General features: G+C 53.8%; 2 protein-coding genes across 3 annotated transcripts in view; one reads left to right on the top strand and one right to left on the bottom strand.

The window, feature by feature from the left end:
* acsf2 (acyl-CoA synthetase family member 2) overlaps nt 1–23,954 on the top strand; it is a 174,991-nt gene that overhangs the window by 109,529 nt on the left and 41,508 nt on the right. The window lies entirely within an intron of this gene.
* chad (chondroadherin) lies at nt 992–22,635 on the bottom strand. Of its 2 annotated transcripts, none has more exons than XM_052033287.1 (4): nt 21,850–22,635; nt 10,961–11,124; nt 7,629–7,771; nt 992–4,321 (listed from the first exon to the last, which is right to left on the bottom strand). In XM_052033287.1, exons 1-3 carry the CDS (start codon nt 22,618–22,620, stop codon nt 7,633–7,635), a joined length of 1,074 nt encoding a protein of 357 aa, XP_051889247.1. In that variant the 5' UTR covers nt 22,621–22,635; the 3' UTR covers nt 992–4,321; nt 7,629–7,632. The 2 variants fall into 2 exon arrangements, with proteins under 2 accessions (XP_051889247.1, XP_051889248.1); XM_052033288.1 differs by having other exon boundaries at nt 992–4,318.

Here is a 23,954-nt window from a genome sequence, read left to right as displayed (position 1 = left end):
CCTGAGTGATTTTTCCCTCTCCAGCCCTGGGGATTCTGCCCTTTGCTTCTGCCATGGTTAGCCTGGTCTTGCCCATGGTGTGTGGGACAGGCATGGTGCACCTCTTACTCTCGCTTGTAAGTCTTTCTGTTTTTTTTAAGTCACAAAGGTGAGAAAATGAGAACAGGAAACGTGACCATAAATATTCAAAGATACACTACGTGTAATTCCAAGTTCTTTGTTGTATTCATTAATTTAGCCTTAACATCCTTGGAGGTTTGTTGTCAGATACCCAAGCCCACGAGGACCTCCCTGCTGGGGTGGCTGGTGATTGCACCAACCGTACCTCCCAATGGGCACAGCAGTAGGTCGACCAACAGCCTACCCCTGCTACAGTTGGCACATGTGGGCATGGGCAATGTGAATCACCGAACCAATCCTGCTGCAGCGTTACCTCTGAGGCATCGCAACAGTGATGGCATCCCTGATTGTTAGCAACCCACTGGGGTGATAGCTGTATTGCAATCATTGAGATTCCTGCCCATGAAACAATTTACAGGAACATCTCTTGCCATCAAAGAATAACTTTTGCCTTAATGCATAATCTATCTTGCATGCTCTGAAGTAGGAGTCAACTCTCTGGTGTAGTGAGAATGGAACCTTTTTGATTGGTTGAGGGGATGACATGTCTCTGATAACTGGCCTCAGTCAGGCAGCTGATGGAGGCCCAGTGACCCTCAGCTGGGGAAGGAGAAGTTTAGACCAGGTAACTGACCCCAGACAGAAGTCATTGGCAGCGGCAGGTGGGTATAGGATTGGACTGTGATGCTTCATTTCTCTGCCCCCTCCGCCCTCCCACACCGGACAGCTGAGCCCCCGAGACCTGCACCTCAGCCGGTCAGCTGTAGAGGTTAGGTGTGGCTGCTGCTGGGCCTGGGAGGGGTTCACTCTTCAGGACAGGAACGGGGTAAGAAAACCACTGGCAAATAAATAACAAAAGGTTCCCTTTGAATGATATGAAAAATAGTTTTTATTGATAGACTTGCAGCAAGTAAAGTGCAGAAGAGTTGCTCAGCAATTCATACTTACTGGAAATGAGAATGTCAGCTTGGCGGCAGAAGACATTTTAAGGCCCGTAATGTCACTCGGGCCCTGTTAAGAGTGACCTGCACCAGGTTCTACTAACATTTTATATACAGTGGCTTCAGCATGAAGGTAAAATATTACAGCAATCCCTCACAGCACTCGACACATTAGGAGGTGATAATCTCTCCGCCTCTCCATGACACTTCCTTGGCCAACGACTGTGTTTTAAAACATTAAATTTTGAACCTTACGGATTGCCCTGTTACTGCAGAGGACAGGTTGCTAGGTGTCTGACAGTGAGATGGCAAAAGACTCCTGTGTGCTCATGAATGTCAGGCTTACAGGAGGCTGGATGCCCTTCCTCCACGCTGGCACTGACTGGGGGCAGGCTGTGCTGGAGAGAGCGAGGCAGCTTTGGTGTACTCGTATGTTGCAATGTAGACTTTGTAGGATTTGCTTGGAATAACATTGGAGGCAGTGTTTGGGTGCTCAGTGTCACGGGTGCTCACTGAGCTGCTGTGTTGTCCTAGTGTGCTGTTCTTGGGATGTGGGTGTCACTGCCAAGGGTGGCTTCTATTACCTACTAGGAGGTGGTGGGGAGCTGCCTTCCACTGCAGTCCTTGTGGTGAATGCACTCCCATGGTCCTGATATATCGGGAGTTTCAGGATTCTGACCAAAAGCAGCAACAAAGGAATGATGTTGCAGGTCCCAGTTCGGGTAATGTATGGAACCTGAGGGGTCCTTGGTGCTGGGGATGTCCGAACGCACCTGCTGCCTCTGGTGGTGGAAGGTTTGGAAGGCGAGGTGCCTCTGGATCTTAACAGGGCATCACTTTTCACTTTGAAGGTGCACCTTCCTTATCCGTGCCTTGTGAGCCCCGGAAGTTCAGTTCCATCACCACTAGCAGAGTGACTTTCTCCACCACCCTGGGCAGACTATTGTAACCCACCACATGCCCCAGTGATTCTGAAGAGAAGGTTCCACTTACACCGACATAAATGAGGAATGAGACTTGACCCCATTCATTGTGTTTGAGTATCTAGGGTTACAATGGGCGGCACAAACACACACACAAACTGCAGACCTATCTTGTGTCGTTATAATGGGTTTCGTTAACACACAGGAGTTGAGCAAAGTGTGGACATGTCTACCATGCTCTCCACTGCTGTAGACTCCAGTGCTGCTGGGGGCTTCTGATTCCCCACAAGTGAGATCTCTCAAAAAATTGGAAAGAAAGATTTTTAAAAAACACAAAATGAAAATTGATTGTAACTCAACTTGAAGACCCATTAGACAGTTGAATGAGACATGGTTAAACTATGAGTTTTATAACCCATTTTAAGGCCAGAGTTTGTGTTGTGTACAGCTCCTCTGTACTCCCACAACAAGTACAGAGTAATGCTCCCTCTATCTTGCCCTAACGGTATGACTTGGCAGTTAGGCAGAGCTTCAGCTTCCGGTCTTTAGCTGATACTCCTAGTGTTTAATTTCGACTTTCCAACCCTTCCAACCAGTAACTCCATTCAGGACAAATCAGAACTATCTGACAAATAGGAGATGTTGCATAACCAGAGGCTGCAGTTCGATGGCAGCGTTGTAAACTAGCCATGGATCTGCTCAGCTCACAGCCACCCGTTTTCTCATTCAAAGGTAATTCAGAGGAGGGTAAAGCCTAAACTATATCTGCCTCGGTGCCTGTGACCTGCCACAAGCTGTGAATGAAACAATAAAATGAGCTCATCAGGTTATAACCTGTGGTGTGCTGGGATTGTACAGGGTTCAAGGACACCTTGTTCAAAGGAGCTGAATGTGAGACTCCCTCACGGGATCATGATGTGGTATCTCTCTCTGAGGGGACAGACTCACAGTTCCAGGCATTCTGAAAATAACCAAGGGTTCGGAGGCTCAAGAAGCAGTCTCTGCAATCTGGTTGAGGTGGGGTGGAACTTTGGGTCCAGCGTGGGTTATTGGGAGTGGACACATTTGACCCTACCTCACACGTGCTGGGCTCTTTGATGAGATCACTACATGAATGCTGCAGAAGCCAGCCTGTGATGCACAGCGGCACTACCTCAAACCACCACCTGCTCCGCAAGAAGTTTGTCATTCTGTTCAACACACAAAATGGAAGGTAAAGAAACGCATTGTCAGTCAGGACTCCCAGCAATGGTGTTTCCAAGCAGTGGATCAAAGCAGATTAAAACATTTCTGCTTCTGGCACTGGCCTGTGGTCCACGTGGAGAACTTTGCCAACCAGAGGCATTTCTGTGCTGGGTGTCTGTGTCTTGCAAGCTGTCCAGATTCATCTTGTACAAGTCCTCTCCAGACAAAGGGCTGCCCAACTGTGTCTGTTTGCACACATACTGCCTCCCCTGGAATCCTTCTCCTCCCCTGTGCTCTTTCATTGTATAACTCCCACTCCTGTAACATTGCACCCTTGATGGTGCATTAGCGCAGGCAACTCAAAACCTTCGTGTTCTTGCCCATTATATTTTGTATCTTTACACATATCATAAACATTTCGCAAATGCAACATTTTGGTTCGTCCAACAAGGGGAGCCCTTAGTGTAGAGGAAGCTTTTGCAGCACACAGGTTAACCTCACGAAGTTGGGAATATGGACAATCGGGACAAAGTTTTCTACCCAAAGTGTGACCGAGCGACAGTATAAATTGTCAGAGAAGGAGATTGGAAGCAGACAGATTGAAGTCAGCGGGGGACACTGGCAGGGTCCGCGAAATAAGGGACTGCTCTGTTGGTTGTTGAGCTGAGCTTGGAACTGGGAGGGTTTGTTATCCAAAGTCTGTCTTTTATGGAGGAGTATGGTGTGACATTGACTGGCGTGGCAGGGAGGGTGAGAGGAGGCTGTAATTGAGGAGAATCCTACATGGATGTATACATAAATATATACGTACTTCTATTGTTGACAAAAGCCTGTGTGTATCTAGTTGAAAAGATGCTTCTAGCTAGAAGGCTGTTTACCCCATTCTTGTGAACTGCTTGGATTCCATTTCTGTTTGTAAGCGCTGAGACTGTTGAGGGACACACACGTGGACAGTGAGGAAGCCTCACTGTGCTGAAACTGCAATCCATTATATGCTCTTCAAAGGTACGAGGAATTTGTAGCTGATTCACGATTACCATGGAGGGTGACTGAGAAATTCCTTCTGTGTGCGTGGGAATTGGCTGTGAGGAGTCAGCAGTTGGCATGGTTGGTGGAGGAACCAGTCTCCAGGACGGACGTTCCCATTACCTACTAGAGAAACATGAGGAGTCAGAAAGCTACGGTGTGCAGGCAGCAGTCACTCCACATTCCTGCCACTCCTATCCTCTCACAAGGTACCGAAGTAAACTTCTAGCCCCTCCTCTGTGCTTCCTGTCCCTTGGCCCACCGAAAGGCCTCTGACATTAGGCTGTACAGGTAGCCCGAACATGGTGAAATGGTCCTCTGCTCTGCCATCCCCATTAGTTTGGAAGAAGTCTGTAGGAGGCTGAAGGGTGACCTTAGAGGTTTATAAAATCATGAGGGCATAGATTAGGTGGATGGTCACAGTTTATTTTCCCAGGGCAGGAGAGTTCAAAACTAGAGGGCATAGGTTTAAGGTGAGAGGGAAAAGATTTAAAGTGGACCTGAGGGGCAACCTTTTTCCACACAGAGGGTGGTGAGTGTGTGGAACGAGCTGCCAGAGTAAGTGGGAGAGGTGGGTACAATTACAGTGTTTAAAAGGCATTCAGACAGGGTACATGGAAAGGCCTAGAGGGATAGAGACCAAGTGCGCAAATGGGATTGACTCAGGTAGGCACCTTGGTCAGCTTGGATGAGTTGGGCTGAAGGGCCTGTTTCTGTGCTGTACAGTTCTATGACTGTGACTCTATAAATAGAGTCAGAGAGAGGACACAATAGAGTGATGCAGGAGAGGGCTGGGTGGAGAACAGGGTGTACAAGAGGGGCAGAATTAGAGAGAATTTAAGTCAGATATGTGGGAGGAACTGAGGAGATCCACACCAAGGGGGAGATGGTGAGGAGGTAGTCATACTGCACGGAAACAGGCCCTTTGGCCCAACTGGTCCATGCCGACCTAGATCCCATCCAAGCCAGTCCCATTTGCCCACACCTGGCCCATATCCTGTAAACCTTTCCCATCCATGTACCTGTCCAAGTTCCTTTTAAATGTTGTTAACATACCTGCCTCACCCACTTCCTCTGGCAGCTCTGACAGAGCGACATACACACACACACACCACACCCACACCCACACACACACACACACCCACACACACACACACACTGATATACACCACACACACCAACACACACCAGACACACACACACATACCAACACACACCCCGACACACACCAGACACACACACACTGACATACACCACACACACCAACACACACCACACACACACACACACACACACACACACACACACACACACACACACCCTGACACACACCAGACACACACACACTGACATACACCACACACACCAACACACCACACACACACACACACACACACACACACACACACACTCCTCCAACCCCAGCCTCAGATCATGGGCCATTTGTAAATTAACTTTATTCATTAACTTTATTTCCTTCATACACAACTGAAATCTATCTACCTCAGTCTTGAAAATTCAACTGACCCACTGCCCTTGTGTGGAAAGAGAGCTTCCTGTACTCACACGAACCAGTTCAATCCCCAGCGTTACTGGAAGGTGACCGAGGCTGCAGGTTCCCATGCCATGATATCCAACTGCACCGCCACAAAATGGCCATGATTACCCAGCAGCCTAGACAGTGTGATGTCATGAACTGGGTTGTGGAGGCCTCACCGGGCCAGGCTGATCCACCTAGCAGAGTGAATGGTAGAGCCCAAGGGTGCATTGAGGAACTGAAAGGACCATGGTGGACAAATCCACAGATCCCCCAAGGTGCAGCACAGGTAGAGAAGGCTATGAAGAATGTAGCTGCAACCTTGCCTTCATCAGCTGGGGCACAGAATATGAGAAGAAGGAGGTTATGGTCCAATGAAACATTGGCTGAGCCTCAGCTGGAGCAGAGTGTGCAGTTCTGGTCACTGTGCCACAGGGAGGATCTGGTTGCATTGAAGAAGGTTCCGAAGAGGATGTTGCCTGGGATGGAGCAGTTTATTTATAAGGAGAGACTGGAGAGGCTGGGTCTTGGAGTGAAGATGCTGGCAGTGTACAAAATGAACAGGAACGTAGGTAGAGTAGAAAGTACAAAAGGAAGACAAAAGGTACTGCAGATGCTGGAATCTAGAACAAAAGCAGAACGCTGGAAGAACTCGGTGGGTCAAGCAGAATCTGTGGAGGCTGAAGGTGTCAGTCGATACTTCAGGTGGTGACCCTGCACCAGGACTGAGAGGGAAGGGCGCCAATATGTAGCAGTATAGGGGCAGGGGGTGGGGCAGAGGCTGCTGGGTGACAGGTAGAGCCAGATGTGGAGGGGGTGATGGGCGGGTGGAACCAGGTTGGGGAGGGGATGGGATGGATGAGCAAAGGGAGAAGAAAACGAGGTGTTCAGGTGAGTGTGTGTGGGAGGGGAGCACTGGCTGGGGGTGACCTGACCTGACACTGGAAAACCCAGTGTTCACACCATTGGGTTGTAAGGTACCAAGTGGAAGGGAAGATGTTCTCCCAGTTTGTGTTTGGACTCTCCACAGTAATGAGAAGGATGAGGAGGTTAACCTGTCCTTCCCACTCCCACCGGACCTGTCTGTCCTCAACCTTCCCCATGACCATAGTGAGGCCAAACACAAAATGGAAGAACAACATCTCGGGTTCTACTTGGGCAGCTTACACCCTACAGCGTGAGCATTGAGCTTTCCGGTGTCAGGTCGCCCTCAGCCCCGGTGCTCTGCTCCCACACACACTCACCCGTCCACCTTTGTTCATCTCCCCCACCTGGTTCCACCGACCAGCCCCTACCCCCTCTCCACCACCAGCTTTGCGAGACACTGACAATCCTTCCTGTTCCCCAGAAAGTAAGAAACATTTCCCCACGGCAGAGATGTATAAAACCAGACGGCACAGGTTTATGATAAGAGGGGTAGAAGGGACCTGGGGGAGTTTGGAACCTGGAATGCACTGCCTGAGAGAGTTGGAAGCAGGTACACTGACAGTATTTGAGAAGTATCTAGATGGGCACCTTGAAACACCAAGGCAGAGCAGGCTACGGGCCAAGGGCTGGTAAATGGGGATAGTATAGCTGGGCCCTTGATGGATGACATGACCACAGTGGGACAAATGGCCTGTTTCTGTGCTGTACAATGCGGTTGCCCCCCACCGGCCGGGGCGCTCAATGCAGTGGACCTGCCCAGTGACACGTCCAGGATCATTGGATGGGACGGAAACGGCACGAGCAATGGTACTGTCGCCGACGGCGGGCCTGGAGGAGGCCCGAGCTGGAGGCCTGGCTGGCTCCTCCCGATGACGTTGCAGCATCCCTTCTGTAACTCCAAGGCTGGCTGACAGCAGAGACGTCCTGGGCAGCTTCAGCACTTTCCCCCTGTACCTGCCCTTCACCTACCTGCTCAGAGCGGGTTCTTCTTGTTGCGCTTTGCACGTCCTTTGCAGGTCTGGAAGGCAGATGTTTCCCGGATCTGCTGACCCCGATACTGGCTGGGAGAAGCACAGGTGCCATCTGGGCGGTTCCTGCCAGTGTCCATCCATCTGTTCACAGGGGGGACATCAACAGTTGGTTCAAGGATCACTGCTTCAGTGAGGGGCTGAGGGAGATTTGGCTATACCCACACTCCGGGACCCTTGCCTTTGACGTACTGGGTGGACTTTTATCAGTGGCTAGCACCAAGTGAGAACATTGGAGCCCAGCACAGCTCAGATTACGTGCTCTTGTGCAGTACTGAGGGGGAGCTGCTCTTCAGATGAGCCCATTAACCAAGGCTCTTGAGGGATATAAAACAACCCAAGGTAGCAGTTCAAAGAAGGGAAGGGGGTTCCCCTCTGTGCTCTGGCCCTTAATTAGCCCAACCAGAAAACTCTCTGGTCATTTTCCTGCACTGATATTGTATCTGGCACATTATAACAGGAACAAACCTTGTGAACCAAGAAAATATCACTGCAAGTATTGTACTAAATAAATATTCACTGAACTGCTAGCATAGAGTTCTTCTCCATTTCAAATCACAGAATGGTCACAGCAGGGAGGGAGGCCATTCAGCCCATCGAATCTGTACAATCCAACTGGATGCACTTCCTGCCATCTCCCCATGGCTCTGAAACTTAATTCATTTCAAATCGTGATCCGGTGCCCAGGTGAGCACTACAATTATACCTGGCTCCTCTGCCCCCCCTGCAGTACCATCCAGCCCTGACCACTCCTGGCAGCATACAACACGGCAACAGGCCTCAGCCCTCCACCTGCGTTAACCATCCAGTTACCCGTCTACTACCCTCTCCCATCAGCATCAACGCCCCCCGACACCCCCACCCAATGGTCCCACCGCTCACCTCCACACTGGGAGCAACTTACAGCCACCAGTTACCCTACCGACGCACAGCGTAACGCTTTTACAGCACCAGCGATCTGGGTTCAATTCCCGCCGCTGTCTGTAAGGGGTTTGTACGTTCTCCCCGTGTCTGCGTGGGTTTCCTCCGGGTGCTCCGGTTTCCTCCCACATTCCAAAGATGTACGGGTTAGGAAGTTGTGGGCATGCCATGTTGGCGCCAGAAGTGTGGCGACACTTGCGGGCTGCCCCCAGAACACTCTACGCAAAAGATGCGTTTCACTGTGTGTTTCGATGTACACGTGACTAATAAAGAAATCTTATCGATTTATCTTACATCTTTGGGATGAGGGAGGAAACGGGAGCACCCGGGGGGAACCTACACAGTCACAGGGAGAACATGCAAACTCCACACAGACAGCGGCCGAGGTCACTTTCGCTTCTTTTGCCAATGACCTTTGTTTTTTTGACCCCCAGTTCTCCCCCATTGGGAACAGTCTCTCTCCATCTCTGGTTTTAAATACCCCCATCAGTTCCCCCTGCAACCTCTCCCGTTCCAGCCTGCCCCTCATCCCTGGAATCATTGCCTTACCCTCTGCAGAGCCTTCCCGGCCTTCCCAACGTGTGCTGCCCAGAACCAAACACAGTGTTCCAGCTGTGCTTAATCAGTGCCTGACCGAGGTTCGACATGATTTCCTTGCTCTTGTACTCGGTGCTGCAGGTGACTGTCACTTCCACCAGCAATAAATGGGTCTTTTTCCAAGTGGCAGGCACCTGGGGTACCAAAGAGACCAATACATTGACCCCAGCTCCGTCACGTCTCCAGGGGTGGAAGTGTGGGGCTGTGAGGGGGTTGCCGAGGCTCCAGGTTGATTCAGGCCGGTCGAGTGAGAAGGCAAGTGCATGGCAGACACAACACCATGAGAGGTTGTCTACTCTGGTGGTAGTAACAGGCAGCGTAATATCTGAATGGTTATAGATTGGGAAGGGTGAAGCTGCAAGGAGACAGGGCGTCCTTGTGCACCAGTCACTGAAGGTGTAGCAGGCAGTCCTGAAAACAAATCATATCTTGGTCTTCATGGTGTACGTGAGCTGAGGTGCCTTGCTATAATTGTATAGGGCTTTGGTGAGACCATACCCTGAGTATTGTGTGCAGTTTTGGTCTCCATCTGTGAGGAAGGGTGTTACTGCTCGAAGACGGTGCAGGAGAGACTCACCAGGCAGGTCCCGGCGAGGGCAGGGCTGACCCATGAAGAGAGATGGGTTGCTTCCTTTTGACAGAGTTCAGGAGAACGAGAGGGAATGTTGTAATTCTAAAAGGACTGAACAGACCAGATTTAGGAAGGATGTTCCCGATGGCTGTGTGATGCAGGGAAGGGGTCACAGTCCAGGGGAAAGCACTGCCATTTCTGACTGAGGTGGGGTGAATCTGCTCTTACTTTCCATGTTTCTATGAATTCCCAGATCTCTCTGTTATCGTATCCCCTTTAAAAGTGTGCCCCTTAGATGACACTGCCCCTTCTCATTCTCCGTACTGAACCCTCGGCATCTGTCAGCAGACTCAGTGCTGTGTGACCACTTCACCCATCGTTCCCCATTACGTGGCAATTAGCTCATCACTTTCCCCTCTGGTGTGAGAGCAACTAGTTTTTGCGTTACTTGTCCTGCTTTAACCCAAACAAGATGTAACGACACATTGTTCCTGTCAGTGAAGAGCACAGCACGGGAACAGGCCCTTCGGCCCACCATGTTCTGCCAAGTTAGCTTGCAGATAGCTCGAGAAATCCTCCCAATTTTAAACTTCAACATTTCTCTACCTTATTCTTAGTGCATTAGAGAATCCCCACAGTTACAGCTGATTAGTGTGCGCACAACCTGAGAAGGTAGATGGATCGCAAACAACACATGAGCAAAACCAAAGCTGAAGGACACGACTGGACAGAGGTGAGGCGATAGTTGGCGACCTGGGCAATTGGCAGAGGGGAGAGGGAAATAGGGAGAAATTTAGCATCTTCTGTCCCAACAATGAGCTTTAGGTTGGAACTCTTTTTTCAGAAAATTAAGAATTGAACAAAGGAACTTTTGGAAGGAGCCTTGCATCAGGTGGGGAGTGCTGTACACTGGAGAGTGTTGGATCAGGTGGGGTGGGGGTGCTGTACACTGGAAAGTCCAAGGCCTGGGCAATGAGACTGCAGTAGGTGCGATGCTACTGATGAGACAATCTGTTGAATGGTAAATATGGTCACTAACCCTCTCTATAAAGATGTTTGTGGGAAGCCATGGTGCTCACTGAGTTATCTGAACCTCTGGCACAGGACGGGGCACGATTGTGTATAGTACCGGGGAATGAGTTCAGGGAGCAGCAGTTTGGAACTGGCCCTGAGGAATACTCTACCTTCGGACTGCAGCCAGTGAGCAAGTGCAATCCCACGGATTGTTGGACAGGGTCATGTTCCTCATTTTGGTGAAGGTGAGGCTCGGAGGCAGAGACTGCAGCTTGTTGCCATCCAGGTGGAGAGCTGAGAGGGCAGTGACACCATTGAAAGCTCCATCTGAAAACTGAACAGAACCATTTCGTGAGACCTGGTGTCATTCTACAGCTTTACCTAGAATCTTAAGTAAATGCATTCATTGAATCAAATAGCTTTAAGTTCATCAAACTCACAGGCTAATGTTAACCTTCATTGGATAATAGAATCATCTGCTATTTGGGAGAATGAAATATCATAGGAGTGTTGTCAAAGAGACTTGGGTACCGGTCTGTACAAGGGAATATTGATGCAAAAGCCTTTTAAAAAGCATTTTAAATGAAGGAAGAGAGCTCAAGAAGTTAAGAGACTTTGGGAATTGAAGATATAGTCACCAAATGCTGGAGTGACGTTTAAAAACACCTGGAGAAGAGGCGTGGTGATGGTGATTACAAAGATGGGAACATGAGGGTTCACTGTGACAGGAAACACCAGAGTTCCCTTCACACGTAACGCTGACACTTTCCAACCTCTAGGATAGAAGGGAGGTAGAATATGGGGCCGAGTGTGGGCTTAGTGTAGACGGCTATCAGGGGTTGGCATGGAGGAGATGGGCTGAAGGCACTGCTTCTGTGCTGTGTGATTGTTGGCTACAGGGGACAGGAATGGCAAGGGGTGATCACTAAGGTCGTAAACGACTTGGTTCACTTTGAGGCAGATGCCAAGGAGCTGTCAGCCAGGGATCAGGGTCTGTGATGGGCCCTAGAACACAGGTTGTGCTTTTCCCAATACTTAAATGGAGGAAATTTCAACCCCTTGACATTGACTATTGATTTGCTATCATTGACCTTCTTCACTTGGCCTGCCCCAAGATACAATGGGATGGTTTGAACAGACAGGGTTGGAGCAAAACTGAGGTGGAACTGACCCCTGAGAGTAGGGAGGGAACAAATAAAGTGAGAGCACTGTTGATGGAATGATATCTGCTGAAGGACTGAGAAGCTGATCAGACAACAGTGTTATGTGAGACGGTGATAAGGTTGTAGTCGGAGGGATTTGTGCATTACCCATTTTAAGGCTCATTCAAGGATGTGTGAAGCGTGAAGCCAAGGTGAGGCTGTGTTGGACAGAGGGAGGTTACCCACTGCCGCACTCCACGGCATATGGGGAGGACTGAAAATTATTGGCAGTTTGACAACAGCCCTTCCTGGGTTGTGCCTGATGACAGTCTGATCGCTACAGTATACATACACACATGGTGACTGGGTGTGGGTCAATGCCAGATTCTCCAGACTGGGACTGACAGCGGTCAAGTACCAAACAACATCCCAGCAGGGAACATGGACAAATAAACCCATTCAGGTAGTTGATTTGAATTGGACTATTTCACATCCTCTCTGGATTCTGGAGAACCTCTGGCTCCCTGACCACCTTCTGGTGAGGTGATCATGGAACAAACAGCATGTCCTGACCTGGTGTAGCATCCCCTGGGCAACTGACCACGGTGCCCAGTGCCCGCAGTGCAGCCCACAGCCCACAGCACAGCACAGCCCGCTGCACAGCACAGCACAGCACAGCACAGCCCGCTGCACAGCACAGCACAGCACAGCACAGCCCGCTGCACAGCACAGCGCAGCACAGCCCGCTGCACAGCACAGCACTGCACAGCACAGCACAGCACTGCACAGCACAGCACACAGCACAGCACAGCCCGCTGCACAGCACAGCAGTGCACAGCCCACAGAACAGCACAGCACAGCCCGCTGCACAGCACAGCACACAGCACAGCACTGCACAGCACAGCCCACAGCACAGCACAGCCCACAGCACAGCCCACAGCCCACTGCACAGCACAGCCCGAGCCTTCATTCCAAGTATCACACTTTGCTCTTTGCCTCAGTCCAATCAGTCACAATGTCAGCAGCAATTGCTTGTCATTTCCCCACATCTGTCACATGGTGACCCCTCCCCACATCTGTCACACGGGGAAACCCCACAGCCGTCACACACAGTGATCCCCCACATTTGTCACACACAAGGAACCCCCCACATCTGTCACCCATGGTGAACCCCCACATCTGTCACACATGGTGACCCCCCCCCACAACTGTCACACGTGGTGACCCCCCCCCCACATCTGTCACACACGGGGATCCCCCCACATCTGTCACACACGATGAACCCGCCATATCTGGCACACACAGTGACCCCCCACATCTGTCACACAAGATGAAATCCGCACATCTGTCACACACAGTGAAACCCCACATCTGTCACACGCGATGAAACCCGCACATCTGTCACATACGATGAGCTCCCCACATCTGTCACAGTGGGAACCCCCCACATCTGGCTCACACGTTGACCCCCACATCTGTCACACACGATGAACCCCCACATCTGTCACACATGGTGAACCCCCCACAACTGTCACACACAGGGATCACCTCACATATGTCATACACAGTGACCCCCACATCTGTCAGACACGATGAACCCCACACATGTGTCACACACGATGAAACACGCACATCTGTCACACGCGGTGAAACCCCCACATCTGTCACACGCGATGAACCCCCACATCAGTCACACACGATGAACCCCCAACATCTGTCACACATGGTGAACCCCCCACATTTGTCACACACAATGAATCCCCCACATCTGTCACACATGGTGACCCCCCACATCTGTCACACTGGGAACCCCTCACGTTTGTCACACACGACGAAACCCGCACATCTGTTACACGAGGAAACCTGAACATCTGTCACACACAGTGAAACCACCACATCTGTCACACATGGTGAACCCCCCCCACCTCTGTCACACACGGTGACCCCCACATCTGTCACACACATTGACCTCCCACATCTGTCACACACGGGGAACCCCCACATCTGTCAAACACGATGAAACCCGCACATCTGTCACACACGGTGACCCCCCCCACATCTGTCACACACAGTGACCCCCCACATCTGTCAAACATGATGAACCCCCCACATCTGTCAAACACGATGAACCCCCCACATCAGTCACACAAGATGAAACCCAACATCTGTCACACATGGTGAACCCCCCCACATTTGTCACACACGGTGACCTCCCACATCTGTCACACACAGGGAACCCCCCACATCTGTCACACACAACACACATCCCTGACACTCCACTGCACTCCAGTGGGACAAACTGCTATCTGCTCCCACCACTGGCAGCACAGAAACCAAAGGAGGTTCTGCAAATAGTCATGGTGTACGTGTTAATTATTGCAAATCAGCTCACTGTGTGACACACACTGTGGGTTGGAGTCCCCAGCAAGAGGCGAGAGGTCAGTACGCAGTGTGCTGCAGCCACAAGGCATTAGGCTGTGCTGTCTGCCCCCCCCCCCCACACTCCCGATCCGTGGGGTACCAGCAAGGGCCGTCGTTAAACCCCCTCCGTTGTACTCAGGGTGCCAATGGGCCACAGCGTGTGGGTCAGACAGCAGGTCGTTGATATGATCTAAAGGATCAGCTGGATGTTAACATCAATGTCCCCCGCCCCAAGTGGCTTCTGTTACTTGCCGTGGGGGGATTTGACCACAAGGTTACCAGAGCTGCTCACAACACATTGCCAGAAGTGGAAAATGGCAGCAAACAGTGCAGCTTCTAAACAGTGCACCCTCCGGAAGGTTCCTCAGTGGCAGATGTGGTCCGAGAACAGCTGAGGGAGGAACTCCACGGCTGACCTAGTGTGGACCCCACAAATGGGTAGAGGGTCATTTCTCAGCTGGCCCGAGCTGATCCGAACCAGGACAGTAGCTGACCTGCCCCAGGAGGTCTCGGCCGGGGAGGAGACCGGAGACAGGAACAGCCCGGGCACCAGATCTGCCCCACTGAATGCATCGAGGTGCAGGGAACCCTGTGCCCAAGAGTCCCACTGACAGCCCCTGTCTACACCAATGCACAGACAACCTGCACCTCCTCCTTGGCATGTTCCAGCGGCACCAGAACATTCTGAGTGGACCTGGCCTGCTCACACAGGGTTAATCGAAAGACCTCAGCGACTCTCTGTCTTCAACCTTCCCTTGGCAAAGCTGCAACTGGAAATCTGAAAACAATTTTGTCAACTGTTTTCGGTCTTGGCTGTGACTGCTGCCTGCCTCACTGAGGATACTGTCGGCCCCAGCTGGAGACCACTGCGGCAGCAGTCAGATGCTACTTGTTTGTCCAAGATCCTTGTCTGGAAGCTGGCCTGGGATTTTTCCATGACTGCATATGTGGAAATTTCCAAAGGGCTCTAGCACTTGTTGGAGGAAGGTGTGAGGATTGGCAGGGTGCAGCCTTGTCCCAGCTCAGACCTCCAGGGTCAGTGGCCCGTCCCTTTAACAGGGTCAGTGGCCCGTCCCTTTAACAGGGTCAGTGGTGTGTCCCTTTAACAGGGTCAGCGCCAGAGATGGAGGGAGCAGGAACAAAACCTCACTTTGCCACCACGGGGGGCCAGTCCAGGAACAAGCTGCCTGTTCCCAGCCGCCAAAAACCCACAGCAGTGGAGGGGGATCTCCCACGCAAATGGAGGAAGCAAGGTGGACCGACAGTTGGCAATGGTTCTGACGGCCTCTGTTGGATAACTCACACTGTCCACAGGGCAACTCCATGCATGGGTCTGAGCTCAGGGACTGGTGCTCCTGACCTGAGTCAAGTGTTTCACAGCTGTGCCCAGACCAGAGGGCACTGGCTTCACAGAAACGTGATGGTGATCTGTGTGCGGGATAGTTGGAATTCCAGAGACCCAGCCCAGACCGTAGTTGTGTACTTCAGTAGCTTCGTTCCCAGAGGTGCTGCCCAATTTGCTGAGGTGGCTTGATTACCCATCTCCGAACCAGTCCCAGCTCGGGACTGGGCAGGGATCTCTTCCTCTCCTTCATCAAGCTCCTCAGTTGAATTAGCTGTGTCTTCAATCCAGTCCAGGAGCTCCATGGTCACACCTGGCCCAGCACCACATGGATTTAGAACGTTAATTGTTAATTAACATTGTTAATTCAGGGAGCACAGGAAGACAGCAGCACCAGTTCCGACTGTGTGCTGAGCTGTAGAACCACAGCAGAACGGTGGGGGTTGTGTGTAGGGATGTGTGAGTGTGTGTGTGTGTGTGTGTGTGTGTGTGTGTGTGTGTGTGTGTGTGGAGGTGTGTGTGGAGGTGTGTGATTGTGTGGGGGGGGTGTGGACGTGTGTTTGGGTTTGTGTGCGTGTGTGGCGTATGTATGTGGGGTGTGTGTGTGGGGGTTATGGGGGTGTACTGGGTGTGTGCGCGTGTGTGTGGGGGGGTGTGGGGGGGTGTGGTGTGTGTACGGTATGTGTGTAGGGGGTGTATGGGTGTGTGGGGGTTGTGTGGGGTTGTGTGTGTGGGGGTTATGGGGGTGTGTGGGGTGTGTGTGTTGGGGGTGTGTGTGGGTGTGTGTGTGGGGGTGTGTGGTGTGTGTAGGGTACGTGTGTGGGGGGTGTATGGGTGTGTGTTTGGCGGTGTGTGTGGGGTTGTGTGTGTGTGTGTGGGGTGTGTATGTAGGGGGTGTGTGTGGGGGGTGTGTGGGGGGTGTGTGGGGGTTATGGGGGTGTATGGGGTGTGTGTGTGGGGGGTGTGTGTGTGTGCAGGGGTGTGTGTGTGGGGTGTGTATGTGGGGTGTGTGTGTGGGGGTTATGGGGGTGTGTGGGGTGTGTGTGTGTGGGGGGGTGTGTGTGTGGGGGGGTGTGTGGGGGGGTGTGTGTGTGGGGTGGGGTGTGTGGTGGGGGGGTGTGGGGTGTGTGTGTGTGCAGAGGTGTGTGTGGAGGGGGGTGTGTGTACCAAGTGTGTGAGCCTGTGTTTGGCATCACTCCACATCCCTGTCAACGTTCACACTTACAGACAGGCGACGTGGCAAGTTAGCAAAGAGCAGCTGGAGCCCAGACTGGCTCCCTGGCCAAATGTGTCAACCGGTTTGGATCCATCATTCCACAAGCTGCCCACCACTTGTATTTCTCTGTCATTTATGATCCAACCCACAATGTACTGAATGCCGTAGCAAGCTCAGATCGCCGGGCAGTCGGGCTACAGTCTGTCAGCTTCAGTCCCCACTGCCGGCTGGGTTCGCTGCAGGCCATTCTGCCCATTGTTTCTGTGGGAAATTCTGTTTCCTACTTGTCCCCCCGACTGACCAGCCCAGCCCCATCTTCCTGCAGCCCAAAGCTTTCCTCTTCACTGACAACCACAAGACTCGTTTTTGTATCACCCGCAGACACCCTTATCTTGCTCTTGCACTTAAGTGTAAATCATTGAAACATAGTGAGAGCAGCAAAGGACTGTGCGCTGAGCCCTGGAGTCCCAGCCTCCCACTCACAAAGCACATTACTGCTTATCTCGGTTCACGGAGATGGATGCTGGAATTAGTCAACTATCTCATTATCGCTGCCTCACACAAGCATTTCAAAATTCATCCATGAAATCCAGTGTTACCGGCAAAGCCCGTCATTATTACCCAGTTGTGGTTGGCCTTGGGGGACAATGGTGGCAGCAGTCCTCCCGGTGAGGGTGTTGGGTGCGATTTGGACTCGGTGACGGTGAAGGATCAGTTACACGTTTCAGGTCGAGGTGATGTGTATGATAGGAGAGTCAATAGGTAAACCTAGGCCGTTGGTCCACAGTGCTGCTGTGTGTGGCGCGGGGAGGGACATTCAGGCACAGGGAAGGAGGTAGGAATAAAGAGAGTAAATGTTCTTTGTGCGGCATGAAAGGTCATCGTACCAGCCTGAAGTCTAGTAAAAATGTTGGCACGTCCCTCTTCCTGTTTATTATCTGGAGCTGATGGTGAATTGTCCTTCAGAGTAATCTCAGGAGCTGTACCCAGTATTGGCTAATCACCCCTGGCAGGCTGCCTTTATGTACAACTGTGGGAGCTGGAACCAATCCTGCTACAAACTCTTTCATCAATGAATGACAATACATTGCTGCTTCTGCTCGGGCCTTTGTATCATTACACTGGAGGGAAACCGTACAAGGTGCCAACAGAAGTAGCAGAGCAGGCCGATCCGAGGCCAGTGTACTCGAAGCGAGTAAGTTACCTCGTATACTGAAATGACCACACCAGCTTCAAATTCAGACATGGTTTTTCACAGACACAGCGACCTCGTAGTCCTTGCCCTGAACATCTGGGCACTGGCGTTCCATGGACATTGTAAGCAACTGCCTAATATGGTCATCGTCATAGAATCCTGCCTGACAGACAACATGCCCGACACGTCCGTACAACCCCTCGGGGCGTCCTGTCCCACCAGCAGGACAGGCTCCCCAGGGAGGGCGGCACAGCAGTGCGCAGGTGGGAGGGAATGGCTCTCGGGGTCCCCAACACCAACCCCTGACCCAGGAATTTTCACAGCATCAGGTGAAACGTGGGCAGGTAAACTTCCCGAGACCACCCACCATCCTCCCCCAGCTGGTGAATCACTGCTCCTTCCAAGTGTTAAGCAAAAAGGGCACAGAAGGTACAGTGGGTGGGAAGGTCAGTGTCCACCATCAGGTGGCCGGGTCTGGCACTGACCTGCAGAGTACATTTGCCAAACCAGGTGCGCAGCAGGTTGTTGGTGGACCAAAGCAATGGATAAACCTACCCGCTTTGCCCTCACCAGTCTACCTGTGGCAGGTGCACCTGTCCATGACATTACTGGGAGAGGTGACCAGCACACAGCCCTCCAGGAACCAAACTCCTGCCTACGCACCAAAAACCCTGTCCATTGTGTCTGTGGGACAGACTCAGAACACGGCTGGCAGCCATGAGGCACTGTGGACCATCAGCAGCAGAACCTCACGCCTGCCACATCCCCCAGGCCAGGGGATCCACCCTGGGCCAATGAGAAGTGCAGAAGGACACACTGGCAACAGCGCCGTGCACTCATTAACGGTGAGGTGCCAGCCCATGAAGCAGGACCTGCATGTTGCTAAGCAGCAAAAGCAGAGCCGTGTGATATCACACCCACACATCTGCAGCTCTGCCACATCCGACTGTGAATGCTGATGGACAATTAAACGGCCAGCAGACTAGGAGGATCCAGAAACGTCGCCACCCTCGGCAGCGCAGCATGTTAGTGACAACGACATGGCCAAAGCGTTCAGAGCCATGTTCGGCTAGACGTGACAAATAGATGATCCACCTCAACTCCCTTCTGAGATCACCGCCATCACAGAAGCCAGTCCTGAGCTAATTCGATCTACCACTGAACATGAGTGCTCTATAGTTACCTGTGCCTCAAGCCAAGCTGCTCTAGTGAACAGGCAGATTGCCCAGGTAGTCCTGTTCACAAACACCAGGACCAGTCCAATCCCACTACTTACCATCCAGTGACTCTCCTCTCACTCAGTGTTAGCAACAATGCTATCGCCAGTAACCTCCTCACCACTGGTCTGAGGGCTCCAGACCCCATCCCAGCCTGGGTCCAAACACGGACCAGAGACTGAACTCCAGGGGTGAGGTGAGAGTGACTGCCCTCGACACCAAGGCAATGTGTGGCTGAGTTGAGGCATCAGGGAGCTTCGGGGAACCTGGTCAATGGGCACTGAAGGGTAAACGCTCTGGCAGGTGGAATCACAAGGGATGTGGGTGTTGGAGGGCGACCATCCCAGCCCCAGACATCACTGCAGGAGTTCCTCAGGTCAGTGTCCTGGGCCCAACCATCCTCAGCTGCTTCACCGCTGACCCTCCTTCTGTCAGGAGGTCCGGAGTGGGGATGTTCACTGAGGGTTGCACCACATTTGACTCCATTCACAGCTCTTCAGCAAGTGAAGCAGCCCCTGCCTGCAGGCAGTAAGTCCCAGGCAACATTCAGGCACAGGCTGATACGTGTGTTGGGATATATGGCATCATGCGGCAGATCATGAGGGCATCTAAGCAGTGATCATAAGCAGCAGGTCCATACAGACCCACCTCTGGGAAAATCTTCAACCCACATTGCCTCCACTCCAGAACCCAAGTCAGTCCAACTTCAGGACACCAGTCCAGAGTGCGATGGGAATGTGCTGATGAGCACAGCTCCAGCGCGGCCCGGAAGGTTTGACACTGGGACAAAGCAACACCCCATCCCTTCCCTCGCCATCTCTGCACAGTGGCTGCGGTTACTTTGGCCCAGACACTGACAGCACTTCTCACACCTACAAGGACTGGAGAAGCCGCTGCACAGGAACACCACCGCCTGTAGGTTCCCCTCCAAGTCACACACCATCCTCACTTGGAAGTACATTGTTGTCACTGGAGCTCCCTCTCCAACAATGAACCAGAAAGGACTGCAATGGTTCATAAAGGCAGCCCCCCACCTAAGGGCAGTAACTGATGCCCAGATCCCTGCTACTGATGCCCAGATCCCAGAAAGTGAATACTTAACAGAACACAAAAGTCGTGTTTCCATTGGTGTACTAAATCCAGAAGACTTCAAATAAACTCTGTGACTGTGCCTGGCAGCACACACTGCAGCACACGGAGACACACATCTGAATATGGTCTTTCTTTCAGAAGCACACACCAGTCAATGGCTCACTTGTTGAAGAACTCAGTGGACATTTGCAAAGCTGCATAGACCTGCGCTTGTGTCTTGTGTTTAAAGAGGTTCATCTGTGCAGTCTTCTGAAAGGCCCTTCTCTTGGTTTGGAGAAATGTTTGTCTGTTTAGTTTATTTTTACACATGGTTATAAATGAGGAGAAACACACAGAGAGTTCACAGTCTGGTGTGTCTGGAATGGCCATTCTGGTGGTTGTCAATGGCACCCTCAACAACTGGGCACAGAGGATCCCATGGCCCTGTGTTGTAGAGAGGCTCAGATCCTGGCCAGTAAGTAACAGACATCTGGTTGTGGTCACATTGCTGCTTGCGGGCTCCCAATGTGACCCAGAGCAGGCATTGTTTCTGCCTCAACACTGACTGCGCCACAGATGTAGTTCACGCCTGTCAAAGGTCCAGGCAGCCCGAGTCCAGAATGTGTAAAAGAGTCTTACTCCCTTTTTCAATGGGTTTCTCCCCTTTCCCAAAGGTGCCAGCCCTGGCAGCGGTCAGTTCCAGACCCGGACCGGCCCCAGGGTCAGCTCCGGACCTGGACAAACCCCAAGGACAGCTCCGGACCCGGAAAAGCCCCAGGGTCAGCTCCGGACCCGGACAAACCCCAAGGACAGCTCCGGACCCGGTCAGACCACAGGCCCCAGGGTCAGCTCCGGACCCGGACAAACCCCAAGGACAGCTCCGGACCCGGACAGACCCCAGGCCCCAGGGTCAGCAGGTTAACCAGGCTCTCAGCCCCTCTCCCAGCAGCGGCCACCAGTGGCCGGGAGTGTTGGGGGAGGCGGGGGTTACCTCCCGTCGCCCTCCTCTGGTCCGGGGGCACTGTGCCCACTGCCCGTGCCCGAGCTGCCCGGCCCCAGTGCTCACACTTTGACCGGGTCTCTCGTTCCCTGCGGTAACTCCTCCTGTGCCAGAGGTGTCAGTGACTCAGTCTGAGAGCCCCGGACCCCCGGGGGACAGTCAGCCGGCTGCCTTGTCCGCACACCGGCATTCTGGTGGAGCGGGGACCCGGTCCCGGCGGGCGGAGACGGGGGACGGTGCGGGACCGCCGGCCGGTTCCTGGATCTGCCTGTCCGAGCTGCCAGGAACGGGCACGTCTTCAGAGGCAACGCCCGGGGGGAGCTCAGCAGCGCAACCTCTCGTGTCCACACCTACACCTTGCAGCCCAGCTCCGTGCCCCGGCGCCCGGGAGGCGCCCGCCCGCCCTCCCGCCCGGCCGGTCGGCGCGCCGTTCTCCACCCCGGGGTGCACCTTACCCTCTCCAGACCCATGTTGTTGAGCCAGATGCGCTCGACGTATCTGCCGAAGGAGCGGAAGGCGTTGTCGGGGATGGTCCTGATGGGGTTGGAGGAGAGGCGCAGCTCCTCCACCACCCGTAGCTTGCTGAGGGCGGCCGCCGGGTAGCTGCCCAGCTTGTTGTTGTCCAGGTGCAGCGTGGCCAGGTTCTCCACGTCGTCCAGCGCCCCGGCCGGCAGCGAGGACAGCCCGTTGCCGCTGAGGTGCAGCCAGCGGAGCTCCCGCGCCCCCGCGAAGGTGCCGGGCCGGAGCTGGGCCATCCTGTTATCGCTCAGCTGCAGCAGGAAGAGGCTCTTCAGCGGGCTGAGCAGCCCCTTGGCCAGCTCGCTGATGCGGTTGTGGTCCATGTAGAGGTAGGTGAGCTGGGACAGGTCCTGGAAGGCGCCGGGCCGCACCGTGCTGATCTCGTTGTGGGACAGGTAGAGGTAGACGAGCTTCCTGAGGCCGCGGAAGGCTCCGGCCGCCACCTCCCGGACGCGGCAGTCCTGCAGGTGCAGGGACACCAGGCTCTTCATCGGGCTGAAGCCGCCGGCGGGCAGCACCGGGAAGTTGTTCTGCTGCAGGCTCAGGAGCCGCACCTTGCTGGGCACCCGCGGGATCTTCCGCAGCCCCTTGTTCTCGCACACGACGTGCAGCAGGTCCCCGAGGCAGTGGCAGCCCGGGGGGCAGCGAGGGGCGGCCGTCACCGCGGCCAGCAGCGGCACCAGGCACAACCAGCGCAGCGGCTGCATGGTGGGTGCCGGGCCGGGCTGGGCTGGGCTGTCCCCCGCCGCCCGCTGCCCTCCACTTATAACCTGCGCCCGCCCACCTGGGCGGGGCCTCAACACCCCGGGGGCCGGGCGGGAGGCGGCCCCCGCCGGCTCACCCCGCCCGCCGTGTCACCGCTGCCATCCCCGGGGCTTCGGGCTGCGGGACGTCCCGCGGACGGAGCCGAGCCCCGGACCGCATGGGACGTGTGATTAACCCGCCCGAGGGGACGGGGTGGCCCCCAACCCTCCCGCGCTCTTCCTTCACCCTCACCTCCAAAACCCAGTTCAACCCGCCACGGAACGCGCCCCCTCACCGCGCCGTGTGCGCCTTTCTCTGCCGCTCCCTCGGGCGCCGGAGAGCTGGGTTGCTCCGCTGAACAGCGCACACAACACGCCGGAGGGACTCAGCAGGTCGGGCAGCGTCTGTGGAAGGAAATGGACAGTCGGCGTTTGGGACCGAGACCCTTCATCAACTGTCCACCTCCCTCCTCAGACGCTGCCCGACCCGCTGAGTTTCTCTGGCACTTTGCGTGTTGCTGCAGATCCCGGCGTCTGCCGTCTCTCCCATGTCTCCGTCTTGCCCCTGTGGCCACTGCTACCCACACGCTGGACGACCCCAGATGTCCTGGGGCGAGCTGGCGGGGATGGTCCCACAGCCGGATGCGGGGGTCCCACACACAGATCAGGATGGTGTCCGGGGGGAAACTGCAGGCGGCGGTGTCCCCGTGTACCTGCTGCCCTTGGCGTGGGAGGTGGCGGGTGTGGGTGACACATGTGGTCACTGTGTGCCGGTGGCGGAGCCCATGAGGGTTCAGGGTGGTGGTCGTCACGTGTCCCGGACGGTGTTGAACTTGAGGGGAGCTGTGGAGCTGCACCCGTCCAGCGAGGGAGGGTGTCCCGCCGCGCCCTTGTCCCCTGAAGACCAGGGAAAAGCTTTGGGGCGTCCAGAGTTGGGTCACTCACCACAGGACCCCGACCTGCCCCTGTTTATGTGCCTGGACGGGCCGAGCTTCTGGTCAGTGGGGACCCTTGGAATGCTGACAGCTGAGGACATGAGCATTGGTAACTCAGTGGGCCATCAAGGGGAGGGGATCAGACTCTGCCTGGCTGGAGACAGTGATTGTCCAGCATTTGCGTAGCACCTGTTACCTGCTACCTGCCGGCCTGCGCCTGGATGTTATCGAGGTGCTGACCCATGCAGGCAGGCGCTGCTTCACTTGTACAGCAGTGGTGAATGGAACAGACCGGTGTGCAATCATCCGTGGACATCCTCACGTCTGACAATCAGACGGAGGTGTTTCATCCACAAAGATGGC

Source organism: Pristis pectinata, chromosome 18, assembly GCF_009764475.1.
Source record: "Pristis pectinata isolate sPriPec2 chromosome 18, sPriPec2.1.pri, whole genome shotgun sequence".
Classification (NCBI taxonomy): domain Eukaryota; kingdom Metazoa; phylum Chordata; class Chondrichthyes; order Rhinopristiformes; family Pristidae; genus Pristis; species Pristis pectinata.
This window is presented reverse-complemented; position numbering and strand designations above follow the sequence as displayed.